This window comes from Drosophila serrata, unplaced genomic scaffold (genome assembly GCF_035046125.1).
Source record: "Drosophila serrata isolate PLE 108 unplaced genomic scaffold, ASM3504612v1 contig_295, whole genome shotgun sequence".
Lineage (NCBI taxonomy): Eukaryota > Metazoa > Arthropoda > Insecta > Diptera > Drosophilidae > Drosophila > Drosophila serrata.
The window spans coordinates 388,357-411,374 of NW_028257193.1; the positions used below are offsets into that span (position 1 = coordinate 388,357).

The following is a 23,018-nucleotide window of genomic DNA, read 5'->3' on the forward strand; positions in this document are numbered from 1 at the left end:
CTGCATTGTCTGGCTGGCAACATGTAAGATACTCAGATTCTCAGAAACTAGGGGCAACTAGGATTCTGGGATACTTGGATACTTGGGGTTGCACGGAACTGGGAGACACGGCTACACATGTCACATTGTCCTGCTCCCATTCTTAGTGATGATAAAGTTTAAAGTTCGTGAGACTCGTGCAAGGATTCTAGGAAAAAAAATATGCAGTGAAAGGTGTTAAAACCAACCAGGTTTCCATAACAAAAACAATACTTTGGATTATATAAGACCTAAGGTTATATTTTCTTGATATCTGCACGATCTCCTACACTGGGTGCAAGGATCAAAGCTTCCGATAGTTTCCCTTATCCTTGTATCTTGAGGCTCTGGCGGAATTTTCACTTTTATTGTTTAAGCTTTCAGCACAGATTGTGTGCGTCTTATTGAAATCCCTTGTGTGTGTGCCCCAGGCTGGCGACACACGCCATCTCAGAGTGTCCCTGCCCTGCTCTGCTCCAATTCACTCCACTCCATCCCATTCCAGTCCAATCCAATCCTGGCGTGCATTGTTTCTCCTGGGTTGCTGGCTTAGACGATGCCATTACCCAACTCTAAACACGCCAATGTCTTCGTCGGTGCTCAGTCTCTTGATTTGTGCAAAACAATAGCCTTGTTGCGAATGGCAAAGTTATTTGAAAGCATTGATTACATATTGATAGCAAAGACAAGGCTCCTCTGCTTTTCGAGTCAACTAAAACCGCCAGCCACAAACCGTGAATCGAATCGCAGGAAGGCGATTTCCGCAGAAACACAGCTGGTCGGTCTCTTCATCCTGATACCAAGCAATTGATACTTCCCTAAATTCGTTATTACTCGGGAGAGGTTTTCTGAGATAACAAAGTGTTTATGACTTTGATAAGCTTTCTAGATGTTTGAAATGGTAAGAGTATAAAGTTGTGGCGAAATATCAATTATCTTTGATCAAGATATAAGACACAATTTAAATTATTCCTTTTTTCTGTTGTGAAATATAAACAAAATGCCAAAAATATACAAGAAATAGGAGAAGGAATAGCAGAGGTTTTTCAATTATAATTCCATGCAAGGCTGTAATAATATAGCAAAAGTTGGCGCCAAAATCAGGGTCAATTTTGAAATTATCCTAAGGGTAAAAAAACAATATTCATAAATAATATTAAACTAAGTTAAGCTGTTACTTTGAGAATACGTTTTTAGTTATCATTAATACAATTTGCTGTATCACTCTATATTAATTAATGGAGTCCATTGCAATAATAATAATTAATTAGCGAATTATAATTGTCATGGCTAAGACTTACCACAGCAGAGGGGTAATTCCATCCATTATTGAGTTATATTCCTGATGACTTTAATTAGGGTTTCCATGGCTTCTTCCTGGTTATCCAGATGAACTGCATTGGCCATGAAGAGCAATCACTATCACTGCCACGATCACCATCGATGTTAACACTGGGAAGGCCCCGCACTGACTGAGGGCCGCGCGAGTGAAGCGGCTGTATTTATAGTCACCGAGCAAAGAGAACAGAGAAAGTGAGAGAGAGAGAGAGAGAGCGACAGACATTCCCAGAGCTAGGCAGAGAAAGGTAGAGAGTAAGAGTTTTCTCTAGAGAAAGAGAGAGAGTGGGAGAGTAAGCTATTCACTGCCATTACAATTACAATTTTGATTTCTACAAATTTTCCGATCGTTCCTATGGCACCTATATGATATAGTCGTTCGATCCGGTGCTTGTTCCGTATATATATATTAATGAGTGTATATAAATAAAACTGAGAGACTAGTTTTCATATAAAAGGAGAGACGGATGGACAGATAAACATGGCTGGATCAACTCTTTTGATGATGATCAAAAATATATATTCTTTATATGACCGGAAATGACTTCATGACTGCGTCGACTTTTGATTATAATTATATTACAGTACAAGGGTTTTAAAATGTATGCAAATAAATGTATTAAAATTTCGTATATTTGGGAAACTAAAAGCTCTCTCGAAAGTCGAATTAAAATGTGCAAATGCACTGCTTATTATTTATTGTATTTTTTAATAATTTTACTAGTTAAAATCTTTTTTTTAACGTTAAGCTCGGACTCCCAGAAAAATGAAGTCTCGTTGTTGAGAGAGTGAAATGGCAAGTGCATTAATGCCATTTCCATGGCAATGGCACGTGATCCGCTTTACGGATGGCCCAGAGGAGTGCCTTGAAAGGCAGGAGAACGTAAGGGGAAATGCGGCTGGCAGTGCAATTTAATGCGCCATGGCCACGGATATCCGTTTAATGGCCATGAATACATAAATAATAAATAATAAAATCGTATTTGTTTATTGCTCGCAGACACTCACCGTCGGAGGGGGTGAACTTACACATTGCCGTTATGTGGGATTTATTTACCTTTGCGAATAAAATATATCAATATTCCCAGCATTTCTTTTTTTACTAAAGTTAAATGCATTTTAAACAATAAACAATATTTTTATAATAAGAATGATAAAATTCATTGGGCAAAAAATGGTGTACGGTATATCGGTATAAATGTATATATTCATGGACTATCTGTGCACCAATGCCAGAGATTGGCTATTAAGGCCATGTCAGTCGATAAAAGTGTATGCGTGTGCGAGAGTGGACGAGCACTTCCGCTTTCCTGTGGCTTGTTAAAAATTATTTAATTTTATTGTATTTCAATTGTTTGTTGCGGCAGGGAGGAAGCAATAATCCAAAGTCATTGTTACTTCATTGGCCTGCATAATAAATGAGTCGCACGCTCCACACCAGCACTCTAGTGCCACCCCTCCAGGACCTCGTCCTTTCCCTGCGTCCTTCGGATACTAATGCATGGCAATTTGCGCTGCTCTCGAGGAAGATTGTGGAGCTTCGATATTCGAAACAAATCTGTCAACTCAGCTATAAAAATAATAATACAAATAATCACAATAATAATTAAAATACTCTGTTTTTTAGAGTATTTGCAATGATAACTATTTTTAAATTCATTTTTATATATAAGTTATATTATAATTTGAAGTATGCAGTTTTATTAATTTAATAAACCCTAATAACGGACAGCTTACCGAATTAAAATTAATGCTTTCTGCTTTCGATACGATGCTATAATTTAATTCGAAATTTCAAGGATATATACACTTTGGTTTCCCGATGTTAGTTTCCTTTTCTGGTTATATATCCTTTATTTTTCTAGGCCCTCATCACTGATGGGACACTGGTGCCGGATCAGGATATGTTGCTATGGCAAATTAAAAATGCCATTGGCACGGCGTCCAGCATGCAAATGCATGTCCATGTCATAGAGTTACACAAAGTGCTTAATCAAGCTTAAAAGAAAAGGACTCCAAAGAGAAACATACATGGCCAAAGTAACTGAAAATAGGAAATGGAAAGGGGACACCCAATCCTCCACCAGTTGGGAGGAGATACGGCGCTCTCATTGACTGTGCAAAGTGAAGTGAAGTAGTTTAAAATTAAAAAGGACACTTAATCCCGTCAATGTCTTGCCGTCGCGCCGGCAGCCCCCCATCCGAATCCGGATCCTCGCGTGTGTGTGTGTGTGTCCTAGTGGATCCTGGTGAAATTCCAGCACGGGATTAGCAAGTGGTCGGTGGGGGATTGAACGTAGCACATGGTGCTCTCCCATCTGGGTCTGTGAGGGGGTGTTTTCATTTGATTTGGCTCGGACCGGAGTCCACAGAGATGGCTCTGGTGAGTGGTTGTGGGGGGCAGTCGATGTTTGCCCACTTTTGCTCACAAGAAGTGCAATTATGTGCACAAAATGGGGAATGAAGCAAGAAAGTGGAGCAATTGAAAGCGACAGATGGAGCGATAGAAATGTGTGGATGCACATGCAATCGTCGAAAGACAATGCTGATTGCCGGCCAAGACAAAAACAATTTAGCTCGCATTTGCATGAGAAGGAATGGAAAATGGAAATTACCAGGGTTATGACGTGGAAATTGGTCAGGCAACAAGATAGTAATCTTACCCCCCGTCCAAACGGGAAACCTTACCTCATGGATCATGGCCTCATCTTATCTACCTAATTAGTGAAATGCACTAGCTGGGTATTCCGAGCAATTAATTATTCAAGGAAAGGTGGTGATGAACTACTAAGGCAAACATAATATTAAAGGATCCCGGTACTTGGGTAAAGGTTATATATTAATTTTCATCCCTGCACCAGAGCCACTTTAGTTTGCTTTCATTCTCCACCGAAAATGGAGGTCAAGAGGAGCCGCCTGTTGGTCACTGCTTTTCCCTATCTGCAAATCTTTTCGGTGTTTGCTCTCACACCACCGGCCCAGAGTTTTGGCAAGAGCTCAAAACATCACCTCAGAAGATATTTGATGGTGGGATACTGTTGCTATGCCTTGGCCCTCCTAGTGCTGGTCTTTGTTGTGTCCTACGTGAATATTGTGGCTATAATCGAAGAGGTAGAGGACTACAAGGTGGAAGACTTCACCAAAGTCATGGGGAACTGCCAAAAGATGCTGCTCTCGATCATGAGCATTGCCAACCACTTGAACATGCTGTTCAACTTTCGTCGTTTGGGCAGGATCTACGAGTATATTGCGGATCTAGAGGCAAAAATCGACGATGCTTCTCAGTGCTTTGGTGGGCAAAAGCACCGCTTCAGCTTCCGGTTCCGGTTGGCCATCGGAGTGGGACTGTGGCTCATCCTACTGGTGGGTCTACTGCCACGTTTTACCTTATTAGCCATGGGTCCCTACATCAACTGGCCGTGCAAGATAATCACCGAATTTGTCTTGGTAATGCAGCAGTTAAAGAGCCTAGAGTATTGCGTCTTTGTGTTGCTGATCCACGAATTGGTGCTGCGACTGCGCCACACGCTCCTGCAGCTGAAGATGGAACTGATGGACTGCGATCGGCAGGACATGCTCCGAGCTTTGAGTGTGGCTCTGAAACGTAACCAGCTGCTAATTGGTCAAGTCTGGCGAGTGGGCGTTGAGCTGGGCACCTACTTTACGCTGCCCATGATAATGCTGTTCCTGTACAACGGTCTGACCATCCTGCACGTGACCAATTGGGCGTACATCAACACCTTTTACGATGACGATTGCTGTCGCTATGGTTAGTGAAGTTAACATCATTTAAACATTATTTTTTAAAGGTTTTACCTGATTTTTTAAGTTTTAACTTATATATATTTGATAACTTGTTTGATTTCCGAATGCTTTTCACTTTTCAGACCGCTTTGGCACTTGTATTTTGCTGTTACTTAATCTTTTGTTGGTCTGCTTTCTGAGTCAGCGTTGCACAGATGCAGTAAGTTATCATCAAACTATACAATTTAATAGAAGATTAATAAAACCTATAAAATACAAATTCCTTTAGTACAACAGCTTTCCTCGCATCCTTCACCAAATTCGATGCTTGGCAGCGGTTACAGATTTCCAACCCTTGAATATGGGGATTCGGGAATACTCCTTGCAAACACAGCACCTCAGGCTGCTTTTCACCTGCGGTGGATTCTTCGATATCAATCTAAAATACTTTGGAGGGGTGCGTAATTACCTTATTGAATTATATCCTTTACGACAAAGCTAATAATGACTTCTTTAGATGGTAATCACCATACTCGGGTATATTATAATTCTCATTCAGTTCAAAATTCAGGCAATTGCCGAAACAAAATATAGATCTAGCCTCAATAGCAGTACTTAATAAACAAGAACTAAAAAATAAATAAAGAACACCACGACTTGGATCCTACTTTGTTAACTCTGCGATCATCTTAAATGATAAGAGCACAATTATATCGATATAATCAAAACATTAATAAAATTGGTTTAGAGAGCTGCTTCAACCCAGAACATTTTGTCAGTGTCCTGTAAAGCCCCGTCGAATATGGAAGCCAATCGAAGTTGTCTCCTGGCCACTGCCCGGCCATATCTTCAGATATTCTCCGTATTGGCACTCACTCCACCACCCATGTTCTTTGAAAGTACATCGAATTTACGTCTCAGGCGAAATCTAAAGATCGGATACTGCTGCTTTGCATGTGGAGTACTTCTTCTGGTCACCTACGGGTGTTATGTGAATATACTGAGCTTGCAACAAAAACTGGAACACTTTCATGTGGAGGACTTTAGCAAAGTTATGGGGACCACGCATAAGGGCCTCATATTAGTCATGGCCATCTGCAATCACTTGAACATGCTATTCAACTATCGACGATTGGGTGGTATTTACAAAGAGATCGCGAAACTGGAAGCGGATATAGATGTTGCCTCAGAGGACTTCGGTGGACAGAGGCGCTGGTGTAGCTTCCGCTTCCGGTTGGCCATCTGTGTGGGTCTGTGGATGGTACTCCTTGTGCCCCTGGTACCATCTTTCAGTTATGACCGCCTAAGTCTGTTCCAAAGCCAGACAAATAAGATCATAACCGAAATTGTGTTGATTATGCTGCAGTTCAAGGGACCGGAGTATTGTGTTTTTGTAATGTTTGTCTATGAGCTAATTCTCCGGGTTCGGCATACTCTGCAACAGATTAATCAGGAGCTGGAGGATTCCGACTGTCGGGACAGGCTTCAGGAGCTGTGTGTGGCCCTGAAGAGAAATCAGCTTTTTGTTGGTCGAATCTGGCGACTTGTCGGCGAGCTGGGCAGTTATTTCACCCTATCCATGATGCTGCTGTTCATCTACAATGGTTTCACCATTCTCCATATGGTAAACTGGGCCATCATAAAGACAGGCCATGATTGCTGTCCATATAGTAAACAAATATCGCTTTAACTCTCTGATAAATAAAGAAATAATGTAATTTTTACAGAGCGCGTGGCAGTAAGTGTGACACTTACTATTAACCTATTATTGGTCTGCTCCTACAGTGAATGCTGCACCAATGAGGTATGTATTTGTATGACTTAATATCTTTGATTTCATTTTATATTTCATCCCTAGTATAAAGGTATTCCACGTATTCTGCGTAAAATTCGCAACTTGTCGATCGCGGAAGAATTTCCTACTTTGAAAATGGGTTTAAGGGAGTATCTTCTTCAAATGCAGCATCTAAAGCTGCTCTTCACCTGCAGCGGATTCTTTGACATTAGTCTAAAATACTTTGCCGGGGTATACATTTTATAATTTACTTATAAAACGTTATTTAGATAATCAATTTTACAGATGTTGGTCACCATACTTGGCTATATCATTATTATAGTTCAATTCAAAGTCCAGGCATTTGTTGATACGCAAAAAAAGGAGGATATACTAAATAATTAGATAGATATATTTTCCAGGCAGCAAAGAAAATAATGTATATAAGAAAGGCACATAGTAAATGTAGTTACTGTTGTTTAAATGCTATTATTTAATATTCTTTTTCAAAGATTTAATGTAGTTGCTTTAACCTACCAAAGACGACAGGTTTTATTTTCAGGCCTCATTCCACTTCCAAGGGGACAGTTATAGGCCTGGATAAAGTCATCGCTATTGGATATCGATCCCAGGACACGATACTTGTCGATGGCGTGAACATTGGCCATATGTTTGTAGTAGTGCTCCTCCTTGAAATCGGAGCAGAAGAGTTGCGCAAAGCCCAGGAAGAAGAGCTGATCCGGATTGAGATCTATGCCTGGCATCTGCTCAATGGTCTTCTTTTGCTCCGGATCCTCCAATTGTTGCTTCATGTGGCTCTGATAGGCAACAAATGCTTGCCGCAATCCTCCATTGTCGGCGATATTTTCATCCTTGGTCTTAATACCATTGACATTGACACCAATCTCTGGTATAGTATAGTTGCTGTATTGCTTGATAAAACAATGGGTTCGGATGTCGAAGCCGCGTTGCGTGTTCTTCGTCCACCAAGGATTCACATTTCCCTTGCTATCAAACATGGAGCTTGTCGAGTCGAAGCCATGCGTGAGTTCGTGGCCCACAATGAAACCCAGGGTACCGAATTTCAGAGAATCTGGCCACGCTCGGTGATAGATAGGTGGTTGCAGGATGCCGGCCATTACGTTAATAGAGTGATCAATGATATAGTATGAAGCTTGGACTTGCATACCCAGATAAATTGTCTGTGGCAGGGTATCGTTGGTCATTTCCTCGAAGTGAAGGCTACTGAAACGGTCGGTGTTGATTCTGTATCTTGCCAGGTTGATCTTAGTTGTGGCAAAGCTGTCCTCGACGATTTTCAGGCTGGAAGTCTCTCGTACCAATCGATCGGTTAAAGCTTCGTTCTTGAGGGATCCAACGCTCGACTTCATGGTGGATTCCTTAAGAAGCGCCTCCACTCGGGACTCATCGTCTAGCCACTCAGCCTCTTCCAGTGACTTTCTTAGACTCTTTCGCAACTCCATCACCATTGCCAATACCTCCAAGCGTGTCTCCTCGCTGAAATGCTCCTGTGGGGAATAAATAAAAGGCTTTGCAATAATATCCTTGAACTATATTCCTCAATTCTAAACCCACCGACATGTAGAGTTTGTCTATGAGGAACGGCATGGATTCCCGAATTAGTCCGGCGCAGTAATCCTGTTGGTACTTAGCCTCCGTCAACTTGGCATCGAATTCGTAGAGCAACTTCATGGCCATATAGTTGGCCACGGCCTCTGGATGTCGGGTGCAAACCTTGTCCAGTGCTAAGAAGAAAGTGTCGCATTCATTGTGCTTGGTGATGTTCACACCGTTCCAGACGATCGCATAGTAGTTCCCTAACTGAGGGAACTCGGCTTCATCATCCTCAGTTGACTCAAAGGACTCGCAGAGGTCATTGTACTCTTCGGTCACATCGAGTGCATCCCGCCAGAAGGCAAACACACCGTCGATCACTTCTGTAATCCTCTCCTGGGATACATTGTAGGCTTTGAGGTAGCCGCGCATCCGCTCATCATTGAGCCGGAAGGCGCGAGAGTCGTTGCCGGCAAGGTTGATGGTGTCGACGATGTAATCGAATCCTAACTTTGGCGTCCTAAAGAAAGGCTCAAAGGGATAAGCTGCAACAAGCTCCTCGTGGATTAGTCCTTGGGCCCCGTAATTGGTCAGGTGGGCGCTCATGTTGACCCAGCTAAATTCGTTTGCATTCCAGGTGGCACCGTCGACTGCGGGGAATCCCCCTGACGATCTAATGAGGTTCAGGTATGCGGGATCCTCCGCCGAAAACCGCACGAGTTCTGCTCCCAGACAGGCATTATAGAAACGTTGGGCTACGTCCAATTCCCTGGACACATTTAGGGTCTCCGCCAGTTGTGTCCGACCCAGTAGCTGCACCGTGATATCGTTCAGTGTGAACGTCTGGTCCATGATGTTGTTCCGCCGATTTAAGGAGAAGTGATCTGCCTTGGCACGCGGATAGTTGCCGCACGCGTACTCATAGAAGTTGTCGCATGGCTCCACACTAAGGTTCATATAGGATTTCATGTGCTCGGCATAACTCTTAAGGTAATCAGCAGAAGATTGCTCCTCATCGGTTCTATCTGTGAAGTCCGTCAGACTTCTGGCTCCGATTTCCACGGGAAACTGCGTTACAGGCACAAGAATTAGTATCCACCACACCAAGATGAAGCTAAGGTTATTCGTGAATATTTTTGGGAGTAACATCGCTAGCTTATAAGGCCACAATTTGCGGTTTGTTCGATTGAAACTTATAGCGCGACTGATTACTTCAAAATTAAAATAAACACTGCCGACTTGCCTAAGCTATACTATACCATAATAATCATACATATTCATCTACGCTAACCATATGACATATTCGCAAGATTAAAGGCTGTTATCAGCTCAATTCACTCTGATTTGAACGCAACTAGAAGCCTAGGTTCAATATATTCAAATTGAAATAATTATTAAACATCAGTTATTAAAAATCGGACATTATTGTCGCATAAACCTAAAACCATGGGATTCTGGGTGTGTTTAAAGTTAATTTTAAGTGTATTTCGTATACTACAACTAAAATTCTGAAATAATAATTAGATAGATGCAAATCTGTTAAAACCCGCAAACTTAAACTTTATTTATTTATACCCTTGGCGGGTAATATAATTTTAATCTGAAGCTTGTTATACTATGAAGTAGTCATTTCCGACCCCATAAATCATATATATTATTGATCAGAATCAACAGCCGAGTCAAGCTAGTCTATGTCCGGTCGAAAAATAAATTTTGCAACATTTTTTCAAAAATTTCATATGGGGTTACATCGTTGAAATTGTCGAAAATTGTCAAACATATATATTTTTTTTTAATTCAAAACTGAGTATGCAGATTTATGAACCTAATAAAAACTAACATAGGAAAACTTTCCGAATCAAAATTAATGAATTTTTGGCTTAGTTTAACTAAGTTAGTTATGATTTTCAAATTTGTATAAACACGAATTCAAGAAAGCTTAGTTTGGATCGGTTTCTGATACGAACCCATAATTCAAGTGCAAATTGCATGGGTATATAAATTTTGGCTTCCCGAAGTTAGTTACTATTTATGTTTTAATTTTACTATTGTTGCCTTATTATGTAGTAGGCAAAAAATATGAAATAAAAAATATATTTTATACGATGACAAAATATTTTCTACATATACTTTACGCCCATACTGCGGCGACCCCAGGCGGTGAAATCGTATAACGAAATGACATTGCTATTGCGTGGCTTTGCAATTAAGTTCACAGTATTCTTTAATTTTTACGTCTACAGAAATTTTTCGCGTGTGAAACCCCTCGATCGAAGTACATAGCCTTATAAATCATGCCAAAAAAAAACTAATTTTTCACACAAAGACGGCGTAAAAATCTTGAAAAGACTCGTAAAACATAAATTTTACAGTAGTCATAGTTTTTACATTGAACTTTACATATTTACGTACTTTTACAGTAGTGGTCCAAAAATTAGTACTTCCTGTGGCACTGCACCATATAGTTCAAAACTTGAAATTAAAGTCGGTTTCTTTTATATTATGTATATATTTACGTATATTGTTTGTTTGGACAGCACCCACTCGGGTGTCAAATCGGTAGTGCCGTTTAAGTGGGAGCTATTTTCATTACACAATTAGGCTATTATTGTTTCACTTATTGCCATCGACCGATCCACAGATCGACCAATTTTCACCATTCACAAATACTATCTTATCGCTAGATGTAGTCTTAGTCTATGGATCTTACATTGAACATTTTATGTTGTTACATTTTCGGGAATTGTACTCGTAATTTATTTAGTCTAGTTTAGTGTAATTGCGACAAATTAGTGCTAGGACTTACTGGCTAGTACCTAATACCTACTGCTAAACATCTGCCCACCTAAACCCATCAGTGTTCGATTTGTACAATTAGTAGCTTATGCCTAAGAGATTGTAGTTGGATTACTTGCTCGTGAAATGTTCAGTTAGGTTCACTTGTTTGGACTCTGATTCCATATAACTTCAATTGGTAATCACAGATTGTAAATAACTGGAATAACTTTTGGAAGTTGTACATTCAAGGCGTATATTTAACTAGTAAAGAGTAAAGAGAAGTAATTAACTAATTAAAACTGGCCGGAATACGGCAACAAACTCGATACTAATAGACATATTTGCACTTGGTTACTGCACACCAGAGATTGATTGCAACATCGCCACTGGCAGTTACACTGAATTCAATATAAAGCTCTGATACAGTCAATAACAATGGGTATAAAAAAATGTGTGTGCTGGTGAATGAGAAAGGACACTGGTGGTCTTACACAGCTACTTAGGGACTTAATTCTAATTAACAGTGGTACTTGGGCTAGCTAACAATCAAAACAGGTCCAAATTGTTGTCGTTCATGTAGCTCAGCAGGTAGTACAAGTAAATAAATAGACACACTGTAGGCAGGAGATAATTCAGCAGTAGGTTAACTATTATCCCGTCCCGTGCTTCCCGTTCTCGAACAGGCCCTTCTTGAAAAAAGACGACAGCTGGACGAGGGAGGCACGCGTGAGGCCCGGTCCCCCGGGTCCATCGTAGATCGGGCACTGCGGAATCTTTGAGCATACGACAAACAGGCGGCGCAGGTACAGCTCCAGCAGGCGGCGTCGATGCTTGGCCACCGGTTCGCTGTTCGATGCGAATAGCTCCCGTCGCGGGAAGGGTAGTGCAGAGATCTAAACGAAAATTTAATCAATTATACAATTATTATTATTTAATTTGAGTGCTTGACTCACCTTGGCTCCATAGCAGTGCTTCATGCATAGGTGCAGCTCCCGGAAACGACTGTAGCGCCGCAGGATGTTCAGCTTTCCATCGGGCAGAGCGATCCGCACCTCATACTCGTAGTGCGTCTGCTTTCCAGCGCCGCGCATCACAAAGCTGGGTATGGTGATGAAGTGTTCGCCTTCAGCTGGAAGCAGATGGAAAAAAGCTGAAGTTAAATGAGGAATTAGGTTCCCTTACATCAAAACACTTACGAAATTCCCGCATAGATGGACACGATCGGGTCATGCTGGGCGAATAGATCTGCGAAGTGGACTCTTCCATGCTGGTAGGGCTCATGGCACTCGAGCGCATGATGGAGCTGGCCAGCTCGTATTGTCGCTCCATGCCGGACCGCTCGTCGGCACAACACTGGGCATGGGCCTCCAGATCCTGCACAGACTGGAGCATCTCCTGCTCCATTTGTATGTAGCGCCGCTGTAGATCCTGCAGGTCTGCGATGTGCTCGTCCAACTGGGTCTTGTTCAGGTCCGTTTCCAGGTTCTTCATGATCAGTGCCTTTTGGGCGGCGATTTTTCGGCGCAACGAATGCAGCGGACAGTAGGGACGCGATACATCCGAGTGTCGCCCCAGCTCGCAGGAGGAGCAGGAACCGGTATCCTCGTCGCTAGTTCTCACTCCTTGTCTGTAGTTGTTTATAAGTCCGTTCTGGAGCAGAGTTTGATTACGGTTGTCCAGGCACACACCGCTGTCGCTCATGATGGCCTGCGAACTGGGCGTGGCTGTGGGAGCAGAGCCGGAGCCAGAGCCACCAATGCCAGCGCTACCGGTGCCACTCCCACTACCGCTGCTGGGACCAGCGGTACAGGTGCGCGAAGCATCTTCGCTGCTGCCCGATATGTCGTCATCCTTGCGCGTATCCTCGGCCTCGTCCTCCGCTTCGCAGGAACAATTACTGAGTGGCGACTGCTGGCCCTCCGTGATCGTGGGCGATGAGACGAGCGAAAAGTTTGACTGGGCGGTGTGGAAGGTATCACAGGTTTCGTACGTGTCCGATTTGGACACATCGTCGGCCTCGTTTGTGCTGGTCGAGGTAGACATGGACATGGACTTGGTGCCCAGCTGCAGCTTCATATTCTGCTTTTTGACGCGCATTGCCTGGGCCTCGGCCTCGCTTTCGGCGCGTTCCAGACGCAGACGTTCTAGCTGGGCCTGGATTTCCAGCATGGTCTCATCGACCTTGGCTATTTTGCTGGTGCTTGCATTCAAAATACGCTCCTTTTCGGCGATTTGTTCGTCCAGTTTCCGAATTTCCTCGTTCTAAAAAACATGTAAAGCATCGTTTTATTATAAAGAAAGGGGAAATGGAGAGGCTAAACTTACATTTCTTCGCACAGTGTCTTTGATGAACTGCGCTGCAAAAAGATCCAGCGAATCGGACACCTGCAAAAGCAGCTCATCGTTCAGCGGAGTGCCCTCTTCGATCTTCAGTCCCATCTGTGAATATAATGACACATTGGTTCATCATTATATCATATTATTTAATTATTCATATCTAAACTCTAGGCAAAATAAGTCTAAGCTAACGAACAAACCTCGTCAAGTTTGCCACAATCTTGCAGTTCCTGCAATTCTTTAGCTACGTACTCAGAGAAATCTCGTTTCTTAGAGTCGAGCTGCGTCTGAAACGCTGAAATTTGTCTACACACAATGTCGATCTAAAACGAAAATGGAACGAACAGAAAATCATAAGGAACATAAAGCCAAAACAAGGAAAACAATAAGGAGAGTGTAAGAGAGCAGGCAAAAACAAGCACAACGATCAACTCATTCAATTCAAAATGAGTTCGAATGATCACATGCAATCGAATTAAATGGGTTCTGATCCGAAGCACGCACCTGAACCTTCTCATTGTTCTTCTCCCAGAGCAACATGTCCTTGCGGGCGATCAGCTCCTGCTCGCGGCAATTCAATAGCTGCAAGCCATCCATTTCTTCCTGCTCCAGGCGAATCAGCTCCTCGGTCAGCTTCCGCACCTTGGTCTTGTATTGGTCGTGCATCTGGACGCGCTCCTAGCGAAAGAAATAAGTGAATAGGTTAGTAAATTTCTTTAAATTGTTTTGAGATTTAATGTACTCACCACATTGAGTTGCTTAAGCGCATTTTCGATGGTGTCCAGTATCTTGCGATTTTCATCCTGCAATTCGGGATCGTCCCGCGACATGGGACGCTGTGGATAGTACTGGCGCTCTGGCCGCTTAAACGGTGACACTCCATCCTCATCCGAGTAAATGCTGCACGCGAGCAGATTCTCCTTGGACGAAGTGATCAGCGACAGACGCGACATGTCCAGCTGAGAGCGACTCAGATCTTTGCGCAGTTTCGCCGCCTCGGCGGGATTATTAAATCGAAATATATTGGTGCGTCCCAGCAATATAATATCGCCCTGCGAAATCTGCTTGGGTTCGTCAATTAGATGGGCATTCACCCAGCACTGGGCCAATGGCCAGGGATGTAGCGTAACCACGCCGCCTTTCAGGACAATACTGCAGTGCTGCGCCCGTATGCCGTCGCCGGCCAATTCAATATCCTGCGCCATATCCGCATCCTCGCTGCCGATGCGCGTCTCGCCCTCCTTAAGGCTGTAAAGCGTCACTCCGGTGGTCACGTCGTTGTGAATGCCAATGAGATGCGGCATCTCTGAGTCAAGGACCACGCCCACACCCGACTTTCGCAGGCCCAGACTCTTTTGTTCCTGCAAAATGGACTGGGCCACCTTCCACTTCTCCGTCCACTCCTCGGTGAGCACTTTCTCCTGGGCTTCCTTCTTCTGGAGATCGGCTAGGACCTTGAGCGATGGCTGCAGTGAGTGCTTAAGAATATTATAGAAATTAATTATGGAGTTTGCACTTTTTAAGTCTTATCTACTTACAATATCTCCCGACAGCATGGACTTGAGCTTGTTGATCTCCTCCCTGAGCTCGCGGATCAGCTTGACATTAGAATCCTCGTTCACCGTCGGCTTATTGATGATGTTCTTGGCTCGATTCGCGTACCGCAAGGTGCTCAATGTTTCGCTGTAATTGCAGTCAGCCGGTGAGAGGGCTGCAATCATAATAGTCTTGCTGTTGCCGCCCAGACTGTCCTTCAGCAGCCAGGTGAGGATGGAATCACGGTACGGAATGTAGAGCACTCGCTTGCTGGCCCCATTCGGGGTGGTGGCCTGCGTGGAGTTACTCAGACTGGCGCCCGTTTGCTCCGCCAGGGCGGAGATGACACTGCCCAGAGTCACCAGTGATTTGTTGATGTGGGCGCCCTCTTTCAGCCGCTGACCCGTTGCCCCCGTTGCATTGGCACGCTCACTGAAAAAAGCAAAGAGAAGTTAGCATTTTTAAGTGGCAAAACAACATAATAAATCTCCCTCTCCATGCCTGGTTTTACTTTCTAGAGCAGAGCTTCATGCTCCGCTTACGTTTACGCTTACGCACCTGCCTGCCAAATCGACCAGATGGATCTTCGAGACTGTTTCGCTTGGCATGTCATTCATGAAGACGGCCTGCACAAATGTGATCGTGAAGATGGCGTGACTGCGGCTGCTCGTATCGTTCATGTTGGTGCTGGCCGTGGTGCGTTGCGCATTTCCCCGGGCAATGCATTCCTATAAATGAAAAATCCAACGATAAGTCGGAGTTCTGGAGTGTTTTTAAAGTCACTTACCTGAATTTCGTCAAAGTCGGAGACGGCATGCTGGGACAGGTTCTCCACATAGGGACCCAGACTGCGATGTTCTCGCACCCGCAGTCCATGGCCAGTGCTTTGAGCTGCCAGAAGATCCTTGACCCGCTCATTGTAGATCTCCAAGTAGCTGGCGTGGGTACGATATCCCGTGCCCGATTCCTGGCCCACACGCATTCGTGCAAATAGCTCCTCGCAGATGCGAGGAATTAGGCCAGGATTATTGGGTGTGCCCATCATGGTGAAGGTCTTGCCGGAGCCCGTCTGTCCATAGGCAAACACACAAGCATTGTAGCCTTAAAAAGAAAGAACATATCATGGTATTACACAAATTTGTTGATACATTTAAAGTTCCTATTAAAATATACCATGAAAGCTAAAAGATATCATTATAAACTTTTGTAAATTAGTTAAAAAATGTTTATTTTTCCCTTCGCAATAGGGAACAGAACAAAAGTGAAGCCAAGGTTGGACAGCTGCCACTCAAGCGCATCATATCTATAGAGTTAATTGCCAGTCACGGAGTGTCTGCTGCAATTGCTGAACCGCCCAAAGTGAGGCAAGCATTTCGTGACTCTAAAAACTAGAATGCACCGTCACCCGGAGATTGTAAATCTATATATGTATAAATAGTCATACAATCGCAAGATTTCGACTAGCAATACTTAACACTAACTTGGGCATAGTGAGTCACCAGAGATAGGGTAATATGCTACTACAAATAAGGCAAATTTTATAGTTTGAAAAATCAATAAATAATCTTAATCTTTCAACAAGTGTTTAATAAGCATTTTGTATACATAGTATTTCTTTATCACACTCTCTTCATAGCTGCTATAAAACTGTTGAAACTTTCCAAGATTTAAATTCTTATCGCAAACAATTATTAGGACTAACAATTTAAACTAAGAAAGCGATAAGAAAGCTAGCAAAAAACTAATTTATTTACTAATTCTGATGACTCCCACATGACCTATGCTGGACTTTGACCAGCGCCAACAAATTGCGACATCAATGGCTGGCGCCTGGTTCACAAAGCAATTAAAGCCATCCGATCCGGCGATGTGAGCTCAAATGCCACCCGGCAGAGATTGGAAGATGGTCACCAGTGTCACGCCCACTGGGCGGCTTAAACACTACAACACATCGTTGGACAATCTCTCCGCTAGACAGGTGGCAGATAAGATTTGTTTTCAAGCAAACTTGCCATCAACCGAGACCGCACAGGTGGGGGCAGGCCACAACAATGACAATTGTAAATGCTCAAGCTCAGGTTGACGTGAACAACGTTTAGTCTGAGACAGAGAACAAACTTATTATAATGTGTTTAGATATTTAATTACGTTTTGATGTATTACGTATTAGGTATTATCTATTATTGTTTAAGGTGAAATATAAGTCAATACCAACAATATAAATGGAAAATTATGAGTTATGAAAGGGAATTTCTTCCTTCTTTAAGAGGGAATTGCTGTTTCATTTATACAACTTTACATAATTATTTAGAAAATCTATATTCTATAAGTTTTACAATAGGTTCAATGATCTTGGACATTTCCAGCTGGCTTAAACCCAATTGTCTTAGCCAGCCATTTGGTCGCCACTCAAGCTTTGTTTACGGCTCGTTTTCCACTATCTGGCTTTATCTGCATTGCTTGTACATACTATATAACATACGAAGTCGTTTGTCATTCGCAATTGCATTCGTACTCGCATTCCCGTCTTGGCTTTTCGTAATTTGATATTGAAAGCGTGCCAAAACCACGACAAGCTGAAACAGCTGTTCCATTTCGCTTGGCGTCTCGAGTTGTGGGCGAAAGTTTGTTGTTTGGCTTACTTTCTGAATGGCTTTTGCAATCAAATACAACTTTTAACCTAGACGAGGTATTTAATACCCTAGCTGAGTTAAATAATAATAATAAACGCTTGGTAAAAGCAGTTTAAAGTTTCAATTTTGTTTAAAACATAACCTTTCCCTTTCGGTTCACCTATCCCGCACAGGTTTGATGACTGCAGGAAGTTCGCATAATTATTGCTAACTGCACCTACTTGCATACAAACTTAAATACTTTACTATAATTAGTCGGCAATGGAGCGTTTCAAACTGAATAATCAAGTTGTGTGGGTTTCGGTATATGGACCTGCATTTTATTTTTAGAGCCTCAATGTGTTTGTTTACAAGGCAGCAAATTTTGTTGTAATTTTTTGGGAAAACGAGAGGGAAGCAAAAAAGGAAAACCCAATATCAAAGCCAATAAGCAGACGCACAGGGAAAATGTAAACAAAACCGTAAGTGCAAGAAAACAGAATGAACGAAACACGCTCTCGGCATGGGGCTAATGGAAAAAGCACACGGAAAAACTAGGCAAGACTAGGATACACTATATGAACTTGTAGGGCATTTAATTATCTCTATTTTATATAAATTTTGCATCTTTGGAGAGTTGTAAAACAGTGAATAAATCTTATTTATAATTTCCCCTTTTAATTTATTCAAATACTGTTTCTGTATTTTTTTTTCTTAGTGAACCCCTGATGTGGGTGACGGCCCCACAACCTAGACCCAGACTTGAGCTATTAGCTGGGGCTTATGGCGGCACCATTGGGTAACCGCATCGTGTGACCCATTAGCCCTTGGCTCACCTTCATATGCGCAATCGACGACGTCATTGCCGAGATCACTGTACACCTGCTCCTGGGTGGCAAAGTGCGGATCCTCCGCGTCGAATGACCAGTATGAATAGTCAAAGGTGAAGTCATGATGATTGTCCCGTCCGGCATCGCGGATGGACTGCAGCCGTGGCTTCACCAGACGCGTCTTCTTATTCTCCATCTCCACAATGAGCTGGGCGTCCATGTCATTTTCACTGCAAAGGAAAACAGCGCAATTTATTATTTACATTTTCATTTAATAATACTGAGAGCTAGACCCATTGTTAACATTTTATATAATAAAAAAACGGCCCCTGCCGTTTCTACCACAACACCTCTGGGCCTCTTTTTGAGGGGCCTTCGTGTTGGAATATAAATAGCCCCGCAGAGCTGGCTCATAAATATTCCTATTAACGATTTTTGCATGACCCGAACAAATGGCAAAAAGTCAGGGGGCGTTCCAAGGGATAGCGAGTGGAAATAGATTAAATATGTGGAAGAAGGCAGATAGACAGACAGACCATGCAATCCAATTGACATGTTTGCCCTGTGATCAAGACGACAGTGTGCTTTCCTCACTGACTACAAATTATAAAAGAAAATCCGGTTTGTGGGGAATATTAAAACGGACTAAAACTTGATTGCAACATCAAAAGGAAAAGCGGCGCAAAACAAAACAGAGGCGGGAGGAAAAACTGGCATCTGGGCACAGAACATTCGTTCAGAGATGGAACCGAACCGGTTGACTGGAGTTCATAGGGGCACCCACACTCGGAAATGGACTGCATTCGAAAAGAGAAAAACCAACACACGATGGCGCGTGTAAATAAACAGAAGACCCCCTAATGGCACCCTATTCACAGAAATATCGGCCACAGAATTATACTAAATCCATAGGCTCTGATATATACGGGTCGTAAGTTTTAGTAGAACCGATTTAGGGAGAGATGTATGAAAATATATACACAAAGAGAGAGATCCAGAGTGAGATCACATGACTGTTATTACAATTTGTACTGAATGGCTTTGTTTAGCGTAGTAATAAACGTTTTATGAGAATTTCGGGAGATTTAAGGAAATAATTATCTCCTAAAGTAATTTCTGGGAAAGCAATTAAATTCTACTCTGAATAATACTAACTAAAAATAAAATTTCTGTATGAAATAACTAGAAATGAATATCTGTATTGTATAAACCATTTAAAACCCAATTTGTACTTTATTTTTCTCTGAAACCTTAATCTTTCAAATCACCTTTTCATAATTATATAGATATTATTATTAAGCTTTTCAGCCTAAGGTCAGAATTAAACCAGTAATTAAGGCTACTTAGATTAAGTTTAAATTGACCTTTGAAAATGTAAAGGCCATTTAAAATATGAACTCAAAAACAATGCTAAAGATTTAATAAGAATAATACTACTAATTAAACTGCAATTACAATTCAAACTTTAAAGTTTTTGTAATTTAAAATGCATACAAAATTGTGTGTTAATTTAAAGAAAATTTAAAACTTTAGATATTTTAGTTCAATTAAAACAAAGCATACATATATTCGTCTTCTGCCTAGGGAAAGGGTATTTATGAATTGCCTTTGCAGCTCCATTTCTTTTACGACTGCAGCCAACAAGCAGTGCCTTGTCCCATTTAAAGCGACAATTTTAGGTCATTCCTCTCTTTCTCTATGGAGCGGCATGATTACGCCGCTCCAAATCTTTCCTTTCCAAACTCAAGTCGGCTCAGTGCTCATTGCGTTTGAGTGGCTTTAATTCGTTAATCTTTGGCCCGATGTGAGAGCGCTGGAGAGATTATGGAAAGAGAGCGGCTTCAACGAGGGCTTTGTTTGCTTTCCAGCCGAGTCTTTCCCCCTACTTATCATCCCCACCCTTTGGGAGGGAAGTTCTCTTACTGCGTTGATTCATTCGTCAATTAAACATTTATGCGGCGGGAGCCACAAATTTCGCTGGTGTGAGTCATGGGAGCAGTAGCGATGAGATATGGAACTTGTTTGCCCAGTTTTCGTGCCAAAATCAAAATTAATTTCGTTTTTTCTTTTGCTTTTTAGGTGCATACATACGTAGACGTAATTATAGTATATTTCTGCTTTTGTTTTCGCAGAGTCAGTCAGTCTTGCATGTCCACGGAGGAGCCGTGGAAATATGTGCTAAAAATGTCCGTTGGAGGCTAAAAACAAACTGGCAAAAAAAAAAAACAAAGCTACAGTGTGATCTCTATAGTGGATACTCTTGTATATCCCATAAAATATCTAATATTCTTGTATACAGTTAGATTATCTTGGTTTTAAGTTTGTATAACCTCTTCCCTGCCTTTAAACTACAGAAACACATAGTACATTAGTATATCCGATCCCATTATCGAGCTTTTACTGTACCTGTAAGTAGCTGCTTTGCATAAGTCTAAGCTAAAACGATGATGTCACGACTAGTCAGGGAGTTAGCTCTAGTTTTTTTTTTTTTTTGCCATTATAATTACCGCATTTGCCACTGATGATGCTTTTTTTGTTATTATTATTTCATGGACAATTAACACACGGAAACCTATAAATAAAGAGAGCCCCAACCCAGAGACAGCTCATGTGTAAAGGTGAGTGTGAATCTTTTATCGAACCCCCGAGATGAATGACATCATTACGCGTTCCATCTTTCTTTGTCTGTGCCTCCTTGTTCTTTCTGCCAATTTCTTCACTTCTTTCTGGCTTTTTCGCTTGCTTTTGTTTTGCCGCTTTGGCTTTATGCGCAAGTAACTGTGCCAAAAGCAATGGCCGCTCCGCCAGATAGGCAAGATAAAGACACAAAATAAAAAAACATGGGGCCACAAAACATAGTTAACGATCGTCATCAGGCGAGGTTTGTTGGGAAAATACATGCTCGTCGGTTTAATGTGGTTTTAAGTAGTCAGACGCACCAAGTACTTTTTTATGTTTTAATTTCTACTGGGATTTTTCGTACAGAAATTAGTTAACAGAAATTATGAAGCTTTTAGAGAGCCCTTCCCATTCTATATTCGGTCGCCACACATTTCTCAATGCCTCATTGAGGGGCGTTTTATCCATCTTATCACGAGTCTGGGCAAACATTCTCTAACACACAATGGTGTCCAAATTATTAACACACTAAATACAAGTGTACTTATTAAAGTGTGTCTCACAATAATGTTTGACTTTACTTACTTAGCAAGTAGTATCTAATTTATGAACAAAATATTACCTTAGTGACTCATTTATCGGTACATATTTTTGATAAAATGCTATTTAGTCTTGCCCTGTTTTTAAGGTTCAACGCTTTCTACAAAAAAACCTTTGGAAATAACCCAAACCCATATAATAAGATATAACTAACTCTGAATATGTTTCAGAAATCGCTTTATTTTTCCCTTTCTTTCTGAACCAACGAAATGCAAAACCCATCTAGGACCCCATGGCTGTGCCAGTATTTCAATCCTTAATCCCATAGGCATGGCCAGTTTGGAATATCTGAGCTTACCGAGTGTTAAAGGGGCGAACCCTCACAGCGACCTTGAGCGACGACATTTCGGTGGTGGGTTCTATTGCCGTTCTCTATTGGATTCTTCTACTCCTTTTTTAGCTTCCAATTGGATTGCTTCGCTGGGGACGAGCGGGGGTGGTGGGCGTGCTTGGCACGACGTACAGTAAACCAAAAACAACGCTCCAAAACTTGCTGCAGCAGCAGGTTTTCGTTTGTTGTTGTTCTTGCCTGACCACTTGCCACGTAATTTGTGTTTTTGGGATGATTTTCGCAGGGGTCAGGAAGGCAGGAGGGAGGATGGAAAGCGGGATGGAGGAGGATTCCAAAGGGGACAGCACTTGAAAAAATTCACTCTGTTGCGTTATTCCTCGCCCGTTTGCTCTGCTTTTTCAGTTTGTTTTTCTCTTCGCCTTCCTGTACACCGTTATTTCGAGCGTTTGCCACCTCCTGTCCGCGAACTGTGCGAACTTTGCCCGCCGCCACAAACCGCTGCACATACTAATACATGTACTGGCAACAATAATAATTTCTCGCAATTCAACGTCGATTCACTTGCACAATTGTGGAAACACTTTTCGGAACTCATCGCACATCACGGCGCTCATATTTGTGTGTATTTCAGTATCTGTGTGCTGCTAGCTGCTGCGATTTTCGGTGATATGCAAATATCCACTTGGCACGGCTCATTAAACGCACTCGCGTCCGTTGCAGCGCAATAAAAAATAAAGCGAGTAACGCGCGACGTACTTTTATCTATTTGTTAGCGAAAACCCGAATCCGTACGTTGTTGTTTGTTTGTCGACAGCTTATGCAGTGTGCCCGCCAGCTTTTCCAATTATAAAACTTGCGATTAGTTGAAAGTGGAGTGGATTTTTCTCTCCATGGCAGCTGGTCACACTAAAGCGCTCGAGACTCAAAGGTATGGCAACGCCAAGGGCTTGAAACCGCTAACTCTG

General features: G+C 42.2%; 3 protein-coding genes and 1 pseudogene across 4 annotated transcripts; 2 read left to right on the forward strand and 2 right to left on the reverse strand.

Moving 5' to 3' along the window:
• Positions 1-4,251: 4,251 nt before the first annotated feature.
• Positions 4,252-5,719, forward strand: LOC110177446 (putative gustatory receptor 98b). Its single transcript, XM_020944179.2, has 4 exons — positions 4,252-5,125; positions 5,244-5,320; positions 5,390-5,557; positions 5,618-5,719. Exons 1-4 carry the CDS (start codon positions 4,252-4,254, stop codon positions 5,717-5,719), a joined length of 1,221 nt encoding a protein of 406 aa, XP_020799838.2.
• A 183-nt stretch (positions 5,720-5,902) lies between these two features.
• LOC110177445 (putative gustatory receptor 98d pseudogene) lies at positions 5,903-7,168 on the forward strand (annotated as a pseudogene).
• Positions 7,169-7,343: 175 nt separating this feature from the next.
• Nepl12 (Neprilysin-like 12) lies at positions 7,344-9,627 on the reverse strand. The gene is made up of 2 exons (XM_020944001.2): positions 8,471-9,627; positions 7,344-8,403 (listed from the first exon to the last, which is right to left on the reverse strand). Exons 1-2 carry the CDS (start codon positions 9,596-9,598, stop codon positions 7,408-7,410), a joined length of 2,124 nt encoding a protein of 707 aa, XP_020799660.2. The 5' UTR covers positions 9,599-9,627; the 3' UTR covers positions 7,344-7,407.
• Positions 9,628-10,938: 1,311 nt separating this feature from the next.
• Klp98A (kinesin-like protein 98A) lies at positions 10,939-22,907 on the reverse strand. 2 transcript variants are annotated; one of them, XM_020944014.2, is made up of 12 exons: positions 22,060-22,907; positions 18,549-18,772; positions 15,888-16,201; positions 15,659-15,828; positions 15,103-15,532; positions 14,311-15,042; positions 14,069-14,242; positions 13,765-13,887; positions 13,553-13,666; positions 12,424-13,489; positions 12,181-12,356; positions 10,939-12,120 (listed from the first exon to the last, which is right to left on the reverse strand). In XM_020944014.2, exons 1-12 carry the CDS (start codon positions 22,104-22,106, stop codon positions 11,878-11,880), a joined length of 3,813 nt encoding a protein of 1,270 aa, XP_020799673.2. In that variant the 5' UTR covers positions 22,107-22,907; the 3' UTR covers positions 10,939-11,877. The 2 variants fall into 2 exon arrangements, with proteins under 2 accessions (XP_020799673.2, XP_020799674.2); XM_020944015.2 differs by lacking the exon at positions 13,765-13,887 and having other exon boundaries at positions 22,060-22,901.
• Positions 22,908-23,018: the final 111 nt, after the last annotated feature.